General features: G+C 46.3%; 1 protein-coding gene across 1 annotated transcript in view; it reads right to left on the bottom strand.

The window, feature by feature from the left end:
• Positions 1-14899, bottom strand: part of hmcn2 (hemicentin 2) — a 69828-nt gene that overhangs the window by 34371 nt on the left and 20558 nt on the right. The window contains exons 23-28 of the mRNA XM_029637683.2: positions 8364-8491; positions 7975-8226; positions 5135-5218; positions 1439-1630; positions 1197-1327; positions 826-973 (exon numbers count right to left, since the gene is read on the bottom strand). Coding sequence (XP_029493543.2) covers positions 826-973; positions 1197-1327; positions 1439-1630; positions 5135-5218; positions 7975-8226; positions 8364-8491 — 935 coding nt within the window. The remainder of the gene's footprint in view (positions 1-825; positions 974-1196; positions 1328-1438; positions 1631-5134; positions 5219-7974; positions 8227-8363; positions 8492-14899) is intronic.

The following is a 14899-nucleotide window of genomic DNA, read 5'->3' as shown; positions in this document are numbered from 1 at the left end:
ACTTTGTACAGTACTAATGCAATTAGTCAAATCAGTCACACTCCGAAATGCAACAAAATAAACCACAATTCATTCATAATACTGTGAATATATAGTTTCACAGACATATTGTTGCATTTTTTTTAGGTTTGAGCGAAATCGTTAAGAATAATATAAAACCAGTCTGCACACCACCAAGGTGAATTGGTTTAGTCTTGACTCTTGGTTGACAGTGTTGGGGGATGGGTAATGTATTGATGCTCGAGTGCCAAATCAACACAAATTTGTCTTTTTTTCTCTATTTTTCTCTATTTGTCTTTGTTACTTCTTTTTGATATTTAGGAGTCTTATTTTTGTATATATTTTAATTATTATATAGTTTTAAATGTTATGATTATTTATTTGCGTTGTTCTAAATGTCTGAATAAAAATTACAGTTAGTGCAGGATAGTTTCTGTCTTTGTTGGTGGGGGGGGGGGATTCGCCTAGGGAGCCGTACAAGCTAGAACCGCCACTGCCGCCAGGTCAGAGACAGTAGGGATGACCAGGGATGTTCTCTTGATAAGTGTGTGAATTTTACATTTGACAATTTTCCTGTCCTGCTAAGCATTTTGGGTATCAGGGAAAATGTATGGAGTAAAAAGTACATTATTTTCTTTAGGAATGAGTGAAGTAAAAGTTGTCAAAAATATGCATAGTAAAGTCGAGTACAGATATCCCCCAAAAAATGACTTAAGTAGTACTTTAAAATATTATTTTACACAACTGACTTTGCTTAAACTTTAATTGTAAAATCAATGGGAGAGGTAGGACACCGACTTGATTTTAAGCACTATGAAGGCTCACCTTGTACAACAATGTTGTAGTCCCTTCGGGCCTGCCCAGCTGTGTTACTAGCTATGCAGCTGAACTGGCCACCGTGCTCTGTCTGGACCCTGTAGATTCTCAGAAGTCTCTTCCCATTCTGTAGATACACTCCAGGGGAGTCCACCACCTATACACAGCCAGACATACATTGTAAGTGCTTGTTACTGTAAGATCAATATTGGACTGTGATAAACTAAATGACCACTTGGTGTCACTGTGTTGCTAGATACAAATAACATGGTTGTCATCGAAGTCAGTAGAAGTATGGTCACCTTTACAACCTATACCTATACGTTTAAAAAAAAAAGTGTTTTTAAGAAGTGTATTTGAATGCCTGGTAGGTGACTCACATTCTGCCCGTCTTTAGTCCAGGTGATTGTGGGGGAGGGGATACCAATGACATCACAGCCCAGAGTGAGTGGCTGCTTCAGGGTGACTGTCAGGTTCAGGGGCTGTCCATCATCCTGGATCTCAGGGGGAACTAGAGGAGTACGAGAGACAGACATCATCTAGAAGTCCCTTTGTTAAGACATTTTATTGTTATCTGAACTCACATCAGTTTTGAATAAAGATGGAATTGATAAGATCTCACCATGCACTTTCAACCGGGTCTTCCGCTCCACAGAGCCTGCATCATTGCTGGCTACACATGTGAAGTCCCCACTGTGACTGGCAGATGCTGAACCAATCACAAGAGAGCCGTCCTGTGCCACAGAGAGCTCTGATTGGTCAGGGTGTATCTCCAGACCGTTCTTGAACCAGCGTACCTTGGGAGGGGGTGAGCCTGCGGGTGTAAAGATAGCAGAGAGGGTGGTGAGAGGATTCTTTATCGATTATAGCTGACAGAAACAAAAGTTACTTCTGTCTGCGCCCCCACCTACAGGAAGGGCTGAAAAGGAGAGTGTCCCAGACTGGAAAAAGCAGGCCCTACATTTACAGTGGGGCAAAAAAGTATTTAGTAGCCACCAATTGTGCAAGTCCTCCCACTTAAAAAGATGAGAGAAGCCTGCAATTTTCATCTTAGGTACACTTCAACTATGACAGACAAAATGAGAAGGACAAAAATCCAGAAAATCACATTGTAGGATTTTTAATGAATTTATTTGCAAATTATGGTGGAAAATAAGTATTTGGTCACCTACAAACAAGCAATATTTCTGTGTCTCACAGACCTGTAACTTCTTCTTTAAGAGGCTCCTCTGTCCTCCACTCGTTACCTGTATTAATGGCACCTGTTTGAACTTGTTATCAGTATAAAAGACACCTGTCCACAACCTCAAACAGTCACACTCCAAACTCCACTATGGCCAAGACCAAAGAGCTGTCAAAGGACACCAGAAACAAAATTGTAGACCTGCACCAGGCTGGGAAGACTGAATATGCAATAGGTAAGCAGCTTGGTTTGAAGAAATCAACTGAGGGAGCAATTATTAGGAAATGGAAGACATACAAGACCACTGATAATCTTCCTCGATCTGGGGCTCCACGCAAGATCTCACCCCGTGGGGTCAAAATGATCACAAGATCGGTGAGCAAAAATCCCAGAGCCACACGGGGGGACCTAGTGAATGACCTGCAGAGAGCTGGGACCAAAGTAACAAAGCCTACAATCAGTAACACACTACGCCACCAGGGACTCAAATCCTGCAGTGCCAGACGTGTCCCCCTGCTTAAGCCAGTACATGTCCAGGCCCGTCTGAAGTTTGCTAGAGAGCATTTGGATGATCCAGAAGAAGATTGGGAAAATGTCATATGGTCAAATGAAACCAAAATATAACTTTTTGGTAAAAACTCAACTCGTCGTGTTTGGAGGACAAAGAATGCTGAGTTGCATCCAAAGAACACCATGCCTACTGTGAAGCATGGGGGTGGAAACATCATGCTTTGGGGCTGTTTGTCTGAAAAGGGACCAGGACGACTGATCCGTGTAAAGGAAAGAATGAATGGGGCAATGTATCGTGAGATTTTGAGTGAAAACCTCCTTCCATCAGCAAGGGCATTGAAGATGAAATGTGGCTGGGTCTTTCAGCATGACAATGATACCAAACACACTGCCTGGGCAACGAAGGAGTGGCTTCGTAAGAAGCATTTCAAGGTCCTGGAGTGGCCTAGCCAGTCTCCAGATCTCAACCCCATAGAAAATCTTTGGAGGGAGTTGAAAGTCCGTGTTGCCCAGCAACAGCCCCAAAACATTACTGCTCTAGAGGAGATGTGCATGGAAGAATGGGCCAAAATACCAGCAACAGTGTGTGAAAACCTTGTGAAGACTTACAGAAAACGTTTGACCTCTGTCATTACCAAAAAAGGGTATATAACAAAGTATTGAGATAAACTTTTGTTATTGACCAAATACTTATTGGCAAATAAATTCATTAAAACTCCTACAATATGATTTTCTGGATTTTCTTTTCTCATTTTGTCTGTCATAGTTGAAGTGTACCTATGATGAAAATTACAGGCCTCTCTAATCTTTTTAAGTGGGAGAACTTGCACAATTGGTGGCTGACTAAATACTTTTTTGCCCCACTGTATCTGTTGGACAGCAGGACAGATAGAGACTGAGAGCCCTATCGGTGGGCTGGGATATTTCAAGGTTAGAAATTAGCACATGAACGCCAAACACAATATGTTTGTAGATGCCTGATTTAAAGTGTTAGTGTCATGATTTACTACCAGAATCATAGCTTGAGGACCCTGGACAGTAAGAATAGTGGTTGGGCCAGAAGTTCTAAGCCTTGATGTGATGTATAGGCACCTGAAACAGATGTGTTTGGAGCTTTACAATGGGGAAAAGGGACGGGAGCAGTGGCAGGAGTCTGGGATGGAGATAGAGGTGGAGCACGGGACGGAACAGGGTTAGGAGGGCGCACCTGTACCCGATATACCCCAGTCTGAGGTCTCTCTTACATAAATAGGACTGGCCATACATAGCTGTGCGGACAGCTTTCTGCATTAAGAGCAAAGAAGGAAGTAAATCCCTGTCCCATCTCTATTTACAGAACATATCCAAACACAAGAGAGAGAGAAGGCTGTATGGGAAACTAAACACATATTTCATCCCCCGTCCAAAAATACTGAGGGGACAGAGAGGAACCACAGAGAGGAACCAAAGGTAATGTTATCACCCGGTCCCACGCGGAGCACATGTTTACACTTTACAGCACTGACTCAAATGTATAATCTCATTGCTGGCAGGAAATACAGATGCTCTGTTTAGATTAAAATAATTAAAACCTGTTTCTTGTATTTATCTTCTTGAGTTCACTACGCTTCCTTCCATTATCTCTTTCATTTTCTTTTTTAAACAAGTACTTCCATTGTTATGGGGCATTAAGTGTTCCTGTTGGTAAAACATAATCATTTCCTGATGGCAGAATCTCCTTTCATCTTGCCATCCAACATTCACACAGACAGACACATTTCTTCGATACAATGGGGGATGAAAAAGCTATTGTCTCCTAGTTTCCTTAGCCAGACACCTAGAGCTGCCTGCCTGGAGCTGTGGCTGCCTGCGAGCGTTGCTGTGAGGGCCCTGTAACAATACCAGTAACAATGTGGGCTCTACAGGGAGGGCCAGTGGACCCAGCCTCCTCAGCAGAGGAGCACCACAAACATCTCTGTCCATTATCTGGCAGCAGCAGCCTGTAATTAGGATTCCTCTCCCAGCAGGTCCCCTCGCAGAGCGAAGAGGAAAGCAGATGTGGCCCGCTGAGGGAACAGGCAGAATGATGTTCCAGCTGTTGATGTGTCCGCATTAGTCTACTCCTCACCTTCTCAAACATGCCCCGTTACCATGGCACGGCTCCATACAAACAACACCTATTTAAGTGCCCTGTCAACAAGAAGCTCAATGGGCCCACGCATAAGAAATAATACACACACACACACCCTTTCTCAGCCATGCTGAGTGCTACCTCCCCCTTTGCCAAGATGCTAAAATAGAGAAAGAAACAGTATACAAATGAATGAAATCACATCATTAGGATAGCAGGGGTATTGAAACACACAATTGTTTCCACAGACTAATGAAAGCCTCTGGAGATAGCAGAGCAATGCTTTGAAGGTACAGTAGCTAGATAAGTCCACACCTTTGTCCTACATTTCATATGGAGCCAAAACAGTTTCATCCAAACATACCTGGAAAAAGATTCACTAGATCTGTTCACTTTGGTCAGGTTGTGTAAATTGTGTGTTTTGTCTGACACCAGACTTGCACTGTATGTTTCCTTCTAGTGTGTATCTGTTTCCCGTCAAATGAACATACTGTACATCATAAATCTTATCCTACCTTCAGCAGGGCAGGGAATGGTGACCTTGCTGTTAGACACTTTCTCCATGATGGCATCTCCAGCCTCTGCGAAGGACGGGGCCTCTGTGGAACAGGACAGAGCATTATGACAACACAGGGAATAAGCTACACTGTATGACCAAAAGTATGTGGACACCTGCTCGTCAAACATCTCATTCCAAAATCATGGGCATTAATTTGGCGTTGGTCCCGCCTTTGCTGCTATAACAGCCTCCACTGTTCTGGGGAGGCTTTCCACTAGATGTTAGAACATTGCTGCAGGGACTTGCTTCCATTCAGCCACAAGAGCATTAGTGAGGTTGGGCACTGATGTTGGGCGATTAGCACTGGCTCACAGTCAGCGTTCCAATTCATCCCAAAGGTGTTCAATGGGGTTGAGGTCAGGGCTCTGTGCAGGCCAGTCAAGTTCTTCCACACCAATCTCAACAAACCATTTCAGTTTGGACCTTTGTGCACAAGCGCATTCACTGGAACTAAGGGGCTTAGCCCGAACCATGAGAAACAGCCCCAGACCATTATTCCTCCTCCACCAGATTTGACAGTTGTCACTATGCATTTGGACAGGTAGCGTTCTCCTGGTATCCTCCAAACACAGATTTGTTGTCGGACTGCCAGATACTGAAGTATGATTCATCACTCCAGAAAACACATTTCCACTGCTCCAGAATCCAATAGCGGAGAGCTTTACACCACTCCAGCCAACGCGTGGCATTGCACATGGTGATCTTAGGCTTGTGTGCAGCTGCTCGTCCATGAAAACCCAGAAGAACAGTTATTGTGCTGACGTTGCTTCCAGAGGCAGTTTGGAGCTTGCGCTTCAGCACTCGGCGGCACTACCACTTCGCAGATGAGCCATTGTTGCTCCTAGCCATTTCCACTTCAAAATAACAGCTCTAGCAGGGCAGAAATGTGACAAACTGACTTATTGGAAAGGAAAGTCACTGAGTTCTTCAGTAAGGCCATTCCACTGCCGATGTTTGTCTATGGAGATCGCATGGCTGTGTGCTAGATTTTATACACCTGTCAGCAACGGGTGTGGCTGAAATAGCCGAATGCACTAATTTGAAAGGGTGTCCACATACTTTTGTATGTATAATGTAAAGGGTTTATTCAGCATCATGAGTTATATAAATCTACAAGGGCTACTCTAATCATAAGTGTAAAAGTTAGGTTGAGAATTTTACAAGATATGGTCTTCATTTTTGTTTGAAGGTTCTGGTAGAGGAGCATTAGGGTAAGACAGTGTGATGGTTAATCCTAGGGGTAGGGTGAAGATGTGCTTCTGGCCTGTGACAATGTGAGTCATGTCTCCTATACCCCATACTCACTCGTTAACCTGCAGCTCTGGCTTCCTCTAATCCTTCCCTCAGCTAAAGCTGACCTCTAAGGTCAAAGTGCACCTCAATCAACCCCCTAACATTAACAGACTGATCCATGCACTGGTCAAATAGAATGGGGTTTATAGGGCTGCTTGCACTCTGACTATGGGGCTGTGTTTCCAGAGAAAGCACCTCTAAAGACTACTGTCCTTGTCTATTCTGTCTTTGAACTGGGACACATTTTTCTCTCATGTAGTGCTGAGCGATTAGTGCTTTTTGAGGTGGATTCGGTTTTGGCCCCTTTATTTAAAAAAATATCACGGTTTGACATTTAGATGTTTATTTTTTTACATAAAGCAGTATGCATTACGTGGGTTGAATACCGTAACAACACAGAACAAAACAATGAATTAAAGTCCCATGATGATAGTGACCGCTTACCACTTAGGCCTATTAACCACCAAATGTTCACATTACATGACTTTACTTTATTTCAATGATGTATATTACATTTGTTTTATTCGATGACTTTATTATTTCATTCAAAGTAATCATCTCTCTATAGAGCTGCTGCCTATGCTGTCTGACAAAATCACCATTTTAGTAGTTCTTCAAAGAAAATAAGTCATACCAATTATCCATCACTTAGATCCAGGTAGAAATACCTCGCGAGCAACTGCTCTCTATCTCTCTCGTCGTGCATTCTACTGTCTCCTTTATGTAGCAGCCGTAAAAGAAACAGAGGTGACAAGTAGGTGCACAATGGATTATGGTCACTTTAATCATGTTTACATAATGTTTCATGTTTACATACTTGCTTTACTCATCTCATATGTATATACTGTATTCTATTCTGCTGTATTTTAGTCTATGTCACTCCGACATTGTTCGTCCTAATATTTATATATTTCTTAATTCCATTCTTTTACTTCTAGATGTGTGTATTGTTGTGAATTGTTAGATACTACTGCACTATTGGATTAGCATTTCACTACACTCGCAATAACATCTGCTAAATATGTTTAGGTGACCAATAACATTTGATTTGATTGTAGTTAATTACCACATTTTCTGCGCTAAGTTATCTAGAATATTGGCCTGTTGGAAACTACAACTCCCTACTACATCGCACAGTTCGGGCTTTATTTGATTTATCTCTAGAGAAACTGCAATGTGTGCACTGACCTCACAGAAGGGGAAAAAAAACGAAAAAAATGGAATTCAAATAGTTGAACCGGAGTCAGTCAATTAGTTGTTTAAATGTTGGTTAATCGCTCAGCACCACTCTCATGTAAACCTGGAGGTATCTGCTCTACCTATAATATTACTGTTCTTGCTGTGTGAACTTCTTTTAACATGTAATGGTTTGGCTCAGTTAGTTTCAAGTGCTGATGGCAAGGGGTGTTATCAGCTGACATAAGGATACATGGGTGTACAGTATTAGGAAAGAGAAAAGCTGCATCACATTGATCAATCAGATCCCTCAAGTTAGAGACCCACCTAGCACCTCCAGTTTGACCTCCATGGTGTCCTGTCCAGCAGTGTTCTTGGCCACACAGCTGTAGATGCCCTGGTCAGTGAGGCTGGCCCTGTGGATCTTGAGGGCTGCAGTGTCCTTGGCCCAGACAGGACTTCCATCGTGGAACCAGCTGATCTCAGGGCTGGGCTCCCCCTGAACCACACATGGCAGAACCACTGTCTGGCCTATCAGAGCCTTCAGCAGGGAGGGAGCTGCCTGGATCTTGGGTTTAGCTGGGAAACAAACAAACAATGTTTGTTTCTCATGATATCTATCTGCCTGTTTAGCATTTTGGGTCTTAGATGCACGACAGCATCTTGAACAGTGAAGTGAAACAGGCTCTACAAAGTGACTATCCATAAGGAGGTACCTTGTATGTGTAAATTGTAGTTGATAGACACGTTGCCTGCTGGGTTTTTTGCCGAGCAAGTGTAAAGTTTACTATCAACCAGTCGGACATCAGTGATCTTCAGAGAGCCGGAAGGCAGCACGGTGAACCTTGACATGGAAAGAGGTCAGAGGTCAAGCTGGGATAACACTGTCAGGAGTCACACTGAATATGTGCAACCCTGTAGGTGTTTCTGTGAATATGTGTGTGTATGTGTGTATACATGTGACCGTGCATGCCTGTGTAGTTCTGGCTGTTGTAATACCATTCATATTGCACAACAGTAACTAAACTTCTCAACTGAACTGAAATCCCCAGCAGAATGTCATAACTATTTGCTTTAGTACCTACCCAGCTGCAGAAATGCACAAATGTAAACAGTGCTCTGAGATTTATTTGGCATAAGTGTATCTGCTAAGCAACTCAAATGTAGTTTGCTTAAGTGAAAAAGATCTAGAACCACAAAGACTCCTCTTCAACACTGCACATGTTGCCGTACCACTCTGCTCCCCTACTGCTTCAAACCCAACCTGTAGCATACATAATTGAAATAGAATGACTGGCTCAGCAATCAGTGTCTAAGTCACCTTAGCAGAGAGCAGGGAGCTGAGCACACATTGGAGACATGGACCCAACACACAGTCCCAACCATCTCCCCACATCACTCCCCACTGTGGTTTACACTCCACTGTGTACACAGGCTGACTGGGACACATTGGAGACATGGACCCAACACACAGTCCCAACCATCTCCCCACATCACTCCCCACTGTGGTTTACACTCCACTGTGTACACAGGCTGACTGGGACACATTGGAGACATGGACCCAACACACAGTCCCAACCATCTCCCCACATCACTCCCCACTGTGGTTTACACTCCACTGTGTACACAGGCTGACTGGGACACATTGGAGACATGGACCCAACACACAGTCCCAACCATCTCCCCACATCACTCCCCACTGTGGTTTACACTCCACTGTGTACACAGGCTGACTGGGACACATTGGAGACATGGACCCAACACACAGTCCCAACCATCTCCCCACATCACTCCCCACTGTGGTTTACACTCCACTGTGTACACAGGCTGACTGGGACACATTGGAGACATGGACCCAACACACAGTCCCAACCATCTCCCCACATCACTCCCCACTGTGGTTTACACTCCACTGTGTACACAGGCTGACTGGGACACATTGGAGACATGGACCCAACACACAGTCCCAACCATCTCCCCACATCACTCCCCACTGTGGTTTACACTCCACTGTGTACACAGGCTGACTGGGACACATTGGAGACATGGACCCAACACACAGTCCCAACCATCTCCCCACATCACTCCCCACGGTGGTTTACACTCCACTGTGTACACAGGCTGACTGGGACACATTGAGCTAGAGGGGTCTGAGTGCAGCTCCATAGCCTCCCTAACTGACACAGTGTGGGCTAGTGCTCCTCTCCTCTCCAGCTGTTCTAGCTCTCTCTGTATACAGCACTAATGCTCCTCTCCTCTCCAGCTGTGCTAACTCTCTCTGTATACAGCACTACTGCTCCTCTCCTCTCCAGCTGTGCTAGCTCTCTCTGTATACAGCACTACTGCTCCTCTCCTCTCCAGCTGTGTTAACTCTCTCTGTATACAGCACTAGTGCTCCTTTCCTCTCCAGCTGTGCTAACTCTCTTTGTATACAGCACTACTGCTCCTCTCCTCTCCTCTCCAGCTGTGCTAACTCTCTCTGTATACAGCACTAGTGCTCCTCTCCTCTCCAGCTGTGCTAGCTCTCTCTGTATACAGCACTAGTGCTCCTCTCCTCTCCAGCTGTGCTAACTCTCTCTGTATACAGCACTAGTGTTCCTCTCCTCTCCAGCTGTTCTAGCTCTCTCTGTATACAGCACTAGTGTTCCTCTCCTCTCCAGCTGTTCTAGCTCTCTCTGTATACAGCACTAGTGCTCCTCTCCTCTCCAGCTGTTCTAGCTCTCTCTGTATACAGCACTAGTGCTCCTCTCATCTCCAGCTGTTCTAGCTCTCTCTTTATACAGCACTAGTGCTCCTCTCCTCTCCAGCTGTGCTAACTCTCTCTGTATACAGCACTACTGCTCCTCTCCTCTCTTCTCCAGCTGTGCTAGCTCTCTCTGTATAGAGCACTACTGCTCCTCTCCTCTCCAGCTGTGCTAGCTCTCTCTGTATAGAGCACTACTGCTCCTCTCCTCTCCAGCTGTGCTAGCTCTCTCTGTATACAGCACTACTGCTCCTCTCCAGCTGTGCTAACTCTCTCTGTATACAGCACTAGTGCTCCTCTCCTATCCAGCTGTGCTAGCTCTCTCTGTATACAGCACTACTGCTCCTCTACTCTCCAGCTGTTCTAGCTCTCTCTGTATACAGCACTAGTGCTCCTCTCCTCTCCTCTCCAGCTGTGCTAACTCTCTCTGTATACAGCACTACTGCTCCTCTCCTCTCCAGCTGTTCTAGCTCTCTCTGTATACAGCACTAGTGCTCCTCTCCTCTCCAGCTGTGCTAACTCTCTCTGTATACAGCACTAGTGCTCCTCTCCTCTCCAACTGTGCTAACTCTGTCTGTATACAGCACTAGTGCTCCTCTCCTCTCCAGCTGTGCTAGCTCTCTCTGTATACAGCACTAGTGCTCCTCTCCTCTCCAGCTGTGCTAACTCTCTCTGTATACAGCACTAGTGCTCCTCTCCTCTCCAGCTGTGCTAACTCTCTCTGTATACAGCACTAGTGCTCCTCTCCTCTCCAACTGTGCTAACTCTCTCTGTATACAGCACTAGTGCTCCTCTCCTCTCCAGCTGTGCTAGCTCTCTCTGTATACAGCACTAGTGCTCCTCTCCTCTCCAGCTGTGCTAACTCTCTCTGTATACAGCACTAGTGCTCCTCTCCTCTCCAGCTGTTCTAGCTCTCTCTGTATACAGCACTAGTGCTCCTCTCCTCTCCAGCTGTGCTAACTCTCTCTGTATACAGCACTACTGCTCCTCTCCTCTCTTCTCCAGCTGTGCTAGCTCTCTGTATAGAGCACTACTGCTCCTCTCCTCTCCAGCTGTGCTAGCTCTCTCTGTATAGAGCACTACTGCTCCTCTCCTCTCCAGCTGTGCTAGCTCTCTCTGTATACAGCACTACTGCTCCTCTCCAGCTGTGCTAACTCTCTCTGTATACAGCACTAGTGCTCCTCTCCTATCCAGCTGTGCTAGCTCTCTCTGTATACAGCACTACTGCTCCTCTCCTCTCCAGCTGTTCTAGCTCTCTCTGTATACAGCACTAATGCTCCTCTCCTCTCCAGCTGTGCTAACTCTCTGTATACAGCACTACTGCTCCTCACCTCTCCAGCTGTTCTAGCTCTCTGTATACAGCACTAGTGCTCCTCTCCTCTCCAGCTGTGCCAGCTCTCTCTCTGTATACAGCACTAGTGCTCCTCTCCTCTCCAGCTGTGCTAACTCTCTCTGTATACAGCACTAGTGCTCCTCTCCTCTCCAGCTGTGCTAACTCTCTCTGTATACAGCACTAGTGCTCCTCTCCTCTCCAACTGTGCTAACTCTCTCTGTATACAGCACTAGTGCTCCTCTCCTCTCCAGCTGTGCTAGCTCTCTCTGTATACAGCACTAGTGCTCCTCTCCTCTCCAGCTGTTCTAGCTCTCTCTGTATACAGCACTAGTGCTCCTCTCCTCTCCAGCTGTGCTAACTCTCTCTGTATACAGCACTACTGCTCCTCTCCTCTCTTCTCCAGCTGTGCTAGCTCTCTCTGTATAGAGCACTACTGCTCCTCTCCTCTCCAGCTGTGCTAGCTCTCTCTGTATAGAGCACTACTGCTCCTCTCCTCTCCAGCTGTGCTAGCTCTCTCTGTATACAGCACTACTGCTCCTCTCCAGCTGTGCTAACTCTCTCTGTATACAGCACTAGTGCTCCTCTCCTATCCAGCTGTGCTAGCTCTCTCTGTATACAGCACTACTGCTCCTCTCCTCTCCAGCTGTTCTAGCTCTCTCTGTATACAGCACTAATGCTCCTCTCCTCTCCAGCTGTGCTAACTCTCTCTGTATACAGCACTACTGCTCCTCACCTCTCCAGCTGTTCTAGCTCTCTCTGTATACAGCACTAGTGCTCCTCTCCTCTCCAGCTGTGCCAGCTCTCTCTCTGTATACAGCACTAGTGCTCCTCTCCTCTCCAGCTGTGCTAACTCTCTCTGTATACAGCACTAGTGCTCCTCTCCTCTCCAGCTGTGCTAACTCTCTCTGTATACAGCACTAGTGCTCCTCTCCTCTCCAACTGTGCTAACTCTCTCTGTATACAGCACTAGTGCTCCTCTCCTCTCCAGCTGTGCTAGCTCTCTCTGTATACAGCACTAGTGCTCCTCTCCTCTCCAGCTGTGCTAACTCTCTCTGTATACAGCACTAGTGCTCCTCTCCTCTCCAGCTGTTCTAGCTCTCTCTGTATACAGCACTAGTGCTCCTCTCCTCTCCAGCTGTGCTAACTCTTTCTGTATACAGCACTACTGCTCCTCTCCTCTCTTCTCCAGCTGTGCTAGCTCTCTCTGTATAGAGCACTACTGCTCCTCTCCTCTCCAGCTGTGCTAGCTCTCTCTGTATAGAGCACTACTGCTCCTCTCCTCTCCAGCTGTGCTAGCTCTCTCTGTATACAGCACTACTGCTCCTCTCCAGCTGTGCTAACTCTCTCTGTATACAGCACTAGTGCTCCTCTCCTATCCAGATGTGCTAGCTCTCTCTGTATACAGCACTACTGCTCCTCTCCTCTCCAGCTGTTCTAGCTCTCTCTGTATACAGCACTAATGCTCCTCTCCTCTCCAGCTGTGCTAACTCTCTCTGTATACAGCACTACTGCTCCTCACCTCTCCAGCTGTTCTAGCTCTCTCTGTATACAGCACTAGTGCTCCTCTCCTCTCCAGCTGTGCCAGCTCTCTCTCTGTATACAGCACTAGTGCTCCTCTCCTCTCCAGCTGTGCTAACTCTCTCTGTATACAGCACTAGTGCTCCTCTCCTCTCCAGCTGTGCTAACTCTCTATGTATACAGCACTACTGATCCTCTCCTCTCCTCTCCAGCTGTGCTAACTCTCTCTGTATACAGCACTAGTGCTCCTCTCCTCTCCAGCTGTGCTAGCTCTCTCTGTATACAGCACTAGTGCTCCTCTCCTCTCCAGCTGTGCTAACTCTCTCTGTATACAGCACTACTGCTCCTCTCCTCTCCAGCTGTGCTAGCTCTCTCTGTATACAGCACTACTGCTCCTCACCTCTCCTCTCCAGCTGTGCTAACTCTCTCTGTATACAGCACTACTGCTCCTCTCCTCTCCAGCTGTGCTAGCTCTCTCTGTATACAGCACTACTGCTCCTCTCCTCTCCAGCTGTGTTAACTCTCTCTGTATACAGCACTAGTGCTCCTTTCCTCTCCAGCTGTGCTAACTCTCTTTGTATACAGCACTACTGCTCCTCTCCTCTCCTCTCCAGCTGTGCTAACTCTCTCTGTATACAGCACTACTGCTCCTCTCCTCTCCAGCTGTGCTAGCTCTCTCTGTATACAGCACTAGTGCTCCTCTCCTCTCCAGCTGTGCTAACTCTCTCTGTATACAGCACTAGTGCTCCTCTCCTCTCCAGCTGTGCTAGCTCTCTCTGTATACAGCACTAGTGCTCCTCTCCTCTCCAGCTGTGCTAACTCTCTCTGTATACAGCACTAGTGCTCCTCTCCTCTCCAGCTGTGCTAGCTCTCTCTGTATACAGCACTGGGGCTTGTGATGGAGGAGGTGGAAGAGAACAGGGCTACGGCAGCAGACACTCAGAACACCCACTAACTGAGTTATTCCAACAATCAGCTCTCCCTGCTCACACCGGCTGGGCCAAGGGATGGGGGGTAAATAGACTCCCGGATGGAGAGAATGCATCTGTCCTCTCCTGTGGCTGAGGGCTAAGAGGGTTGTTGGTGGATGTGTGTTATTCTCATCAGACAGCCAGGGCTGGTAGAGAGTCAACATGCTCTTTTATGGCAAGAGATCCACAGGGGAGCCAAACGTCAAACAGGCTTTACTTCTGTCTCTTCTTCCATCAGTGTTCCTCCCTTCTTCCTGTCAGCACACCCCTCCTCTCCTCCCTCTCTCCTTCCTGGCCCCACATGAATCATCCTCATTCTACCACAACCATAGCTTTCAACACTGTTGCTCAGTTCCTCCAGGGACAGGTCATGGCCAGTAAGTCTCTAATTTGTGCCCTACAGACAGACACCACCAGACAGTGAAGTCTGTACCGAGCGACCACAGACCCGGGCATGAGAGAGTCATGTGTGGAACCAGATGTTATTCCTCAGAGAAGTTGTTATTCCTCAACCGTTAATGACTGCTTTGGATAGCAGCCGGCTTCAATCAACATCCCTTGTAAAAGGAGTTGGTTAGTTAAGTCAGGGGTAAGGTAATCGCCTTGGTATGGTGAGAAACTTGCCCTTTATTGCCTATTTACCATTTTCACTGCTACACTCTTATGTGACCAGTACTGGGAGATGGG

The sequence above is a fragment of the Oncorhynchus nerka genome, linkage group LG27, assembly GCF_034236695.1.
Source record: "Oncorhynchus nerka isolate Pitt River linkage group LG27, Oner_Uvic_2.0, whole genome shotgun sequence".
NCBI classification, from domain to species: domain Eukaryota; kingdom Metazoa; phylum Chordata; class Actinopteri; order Salmoniformes; family Salmonidae; genus Oncorhynchus; species Oncorhynchus nerka.
Note: the sequence above shows the minus strand (reverse complement) of the source record. Positions and strands in the feature narration are given on the sequence as shown.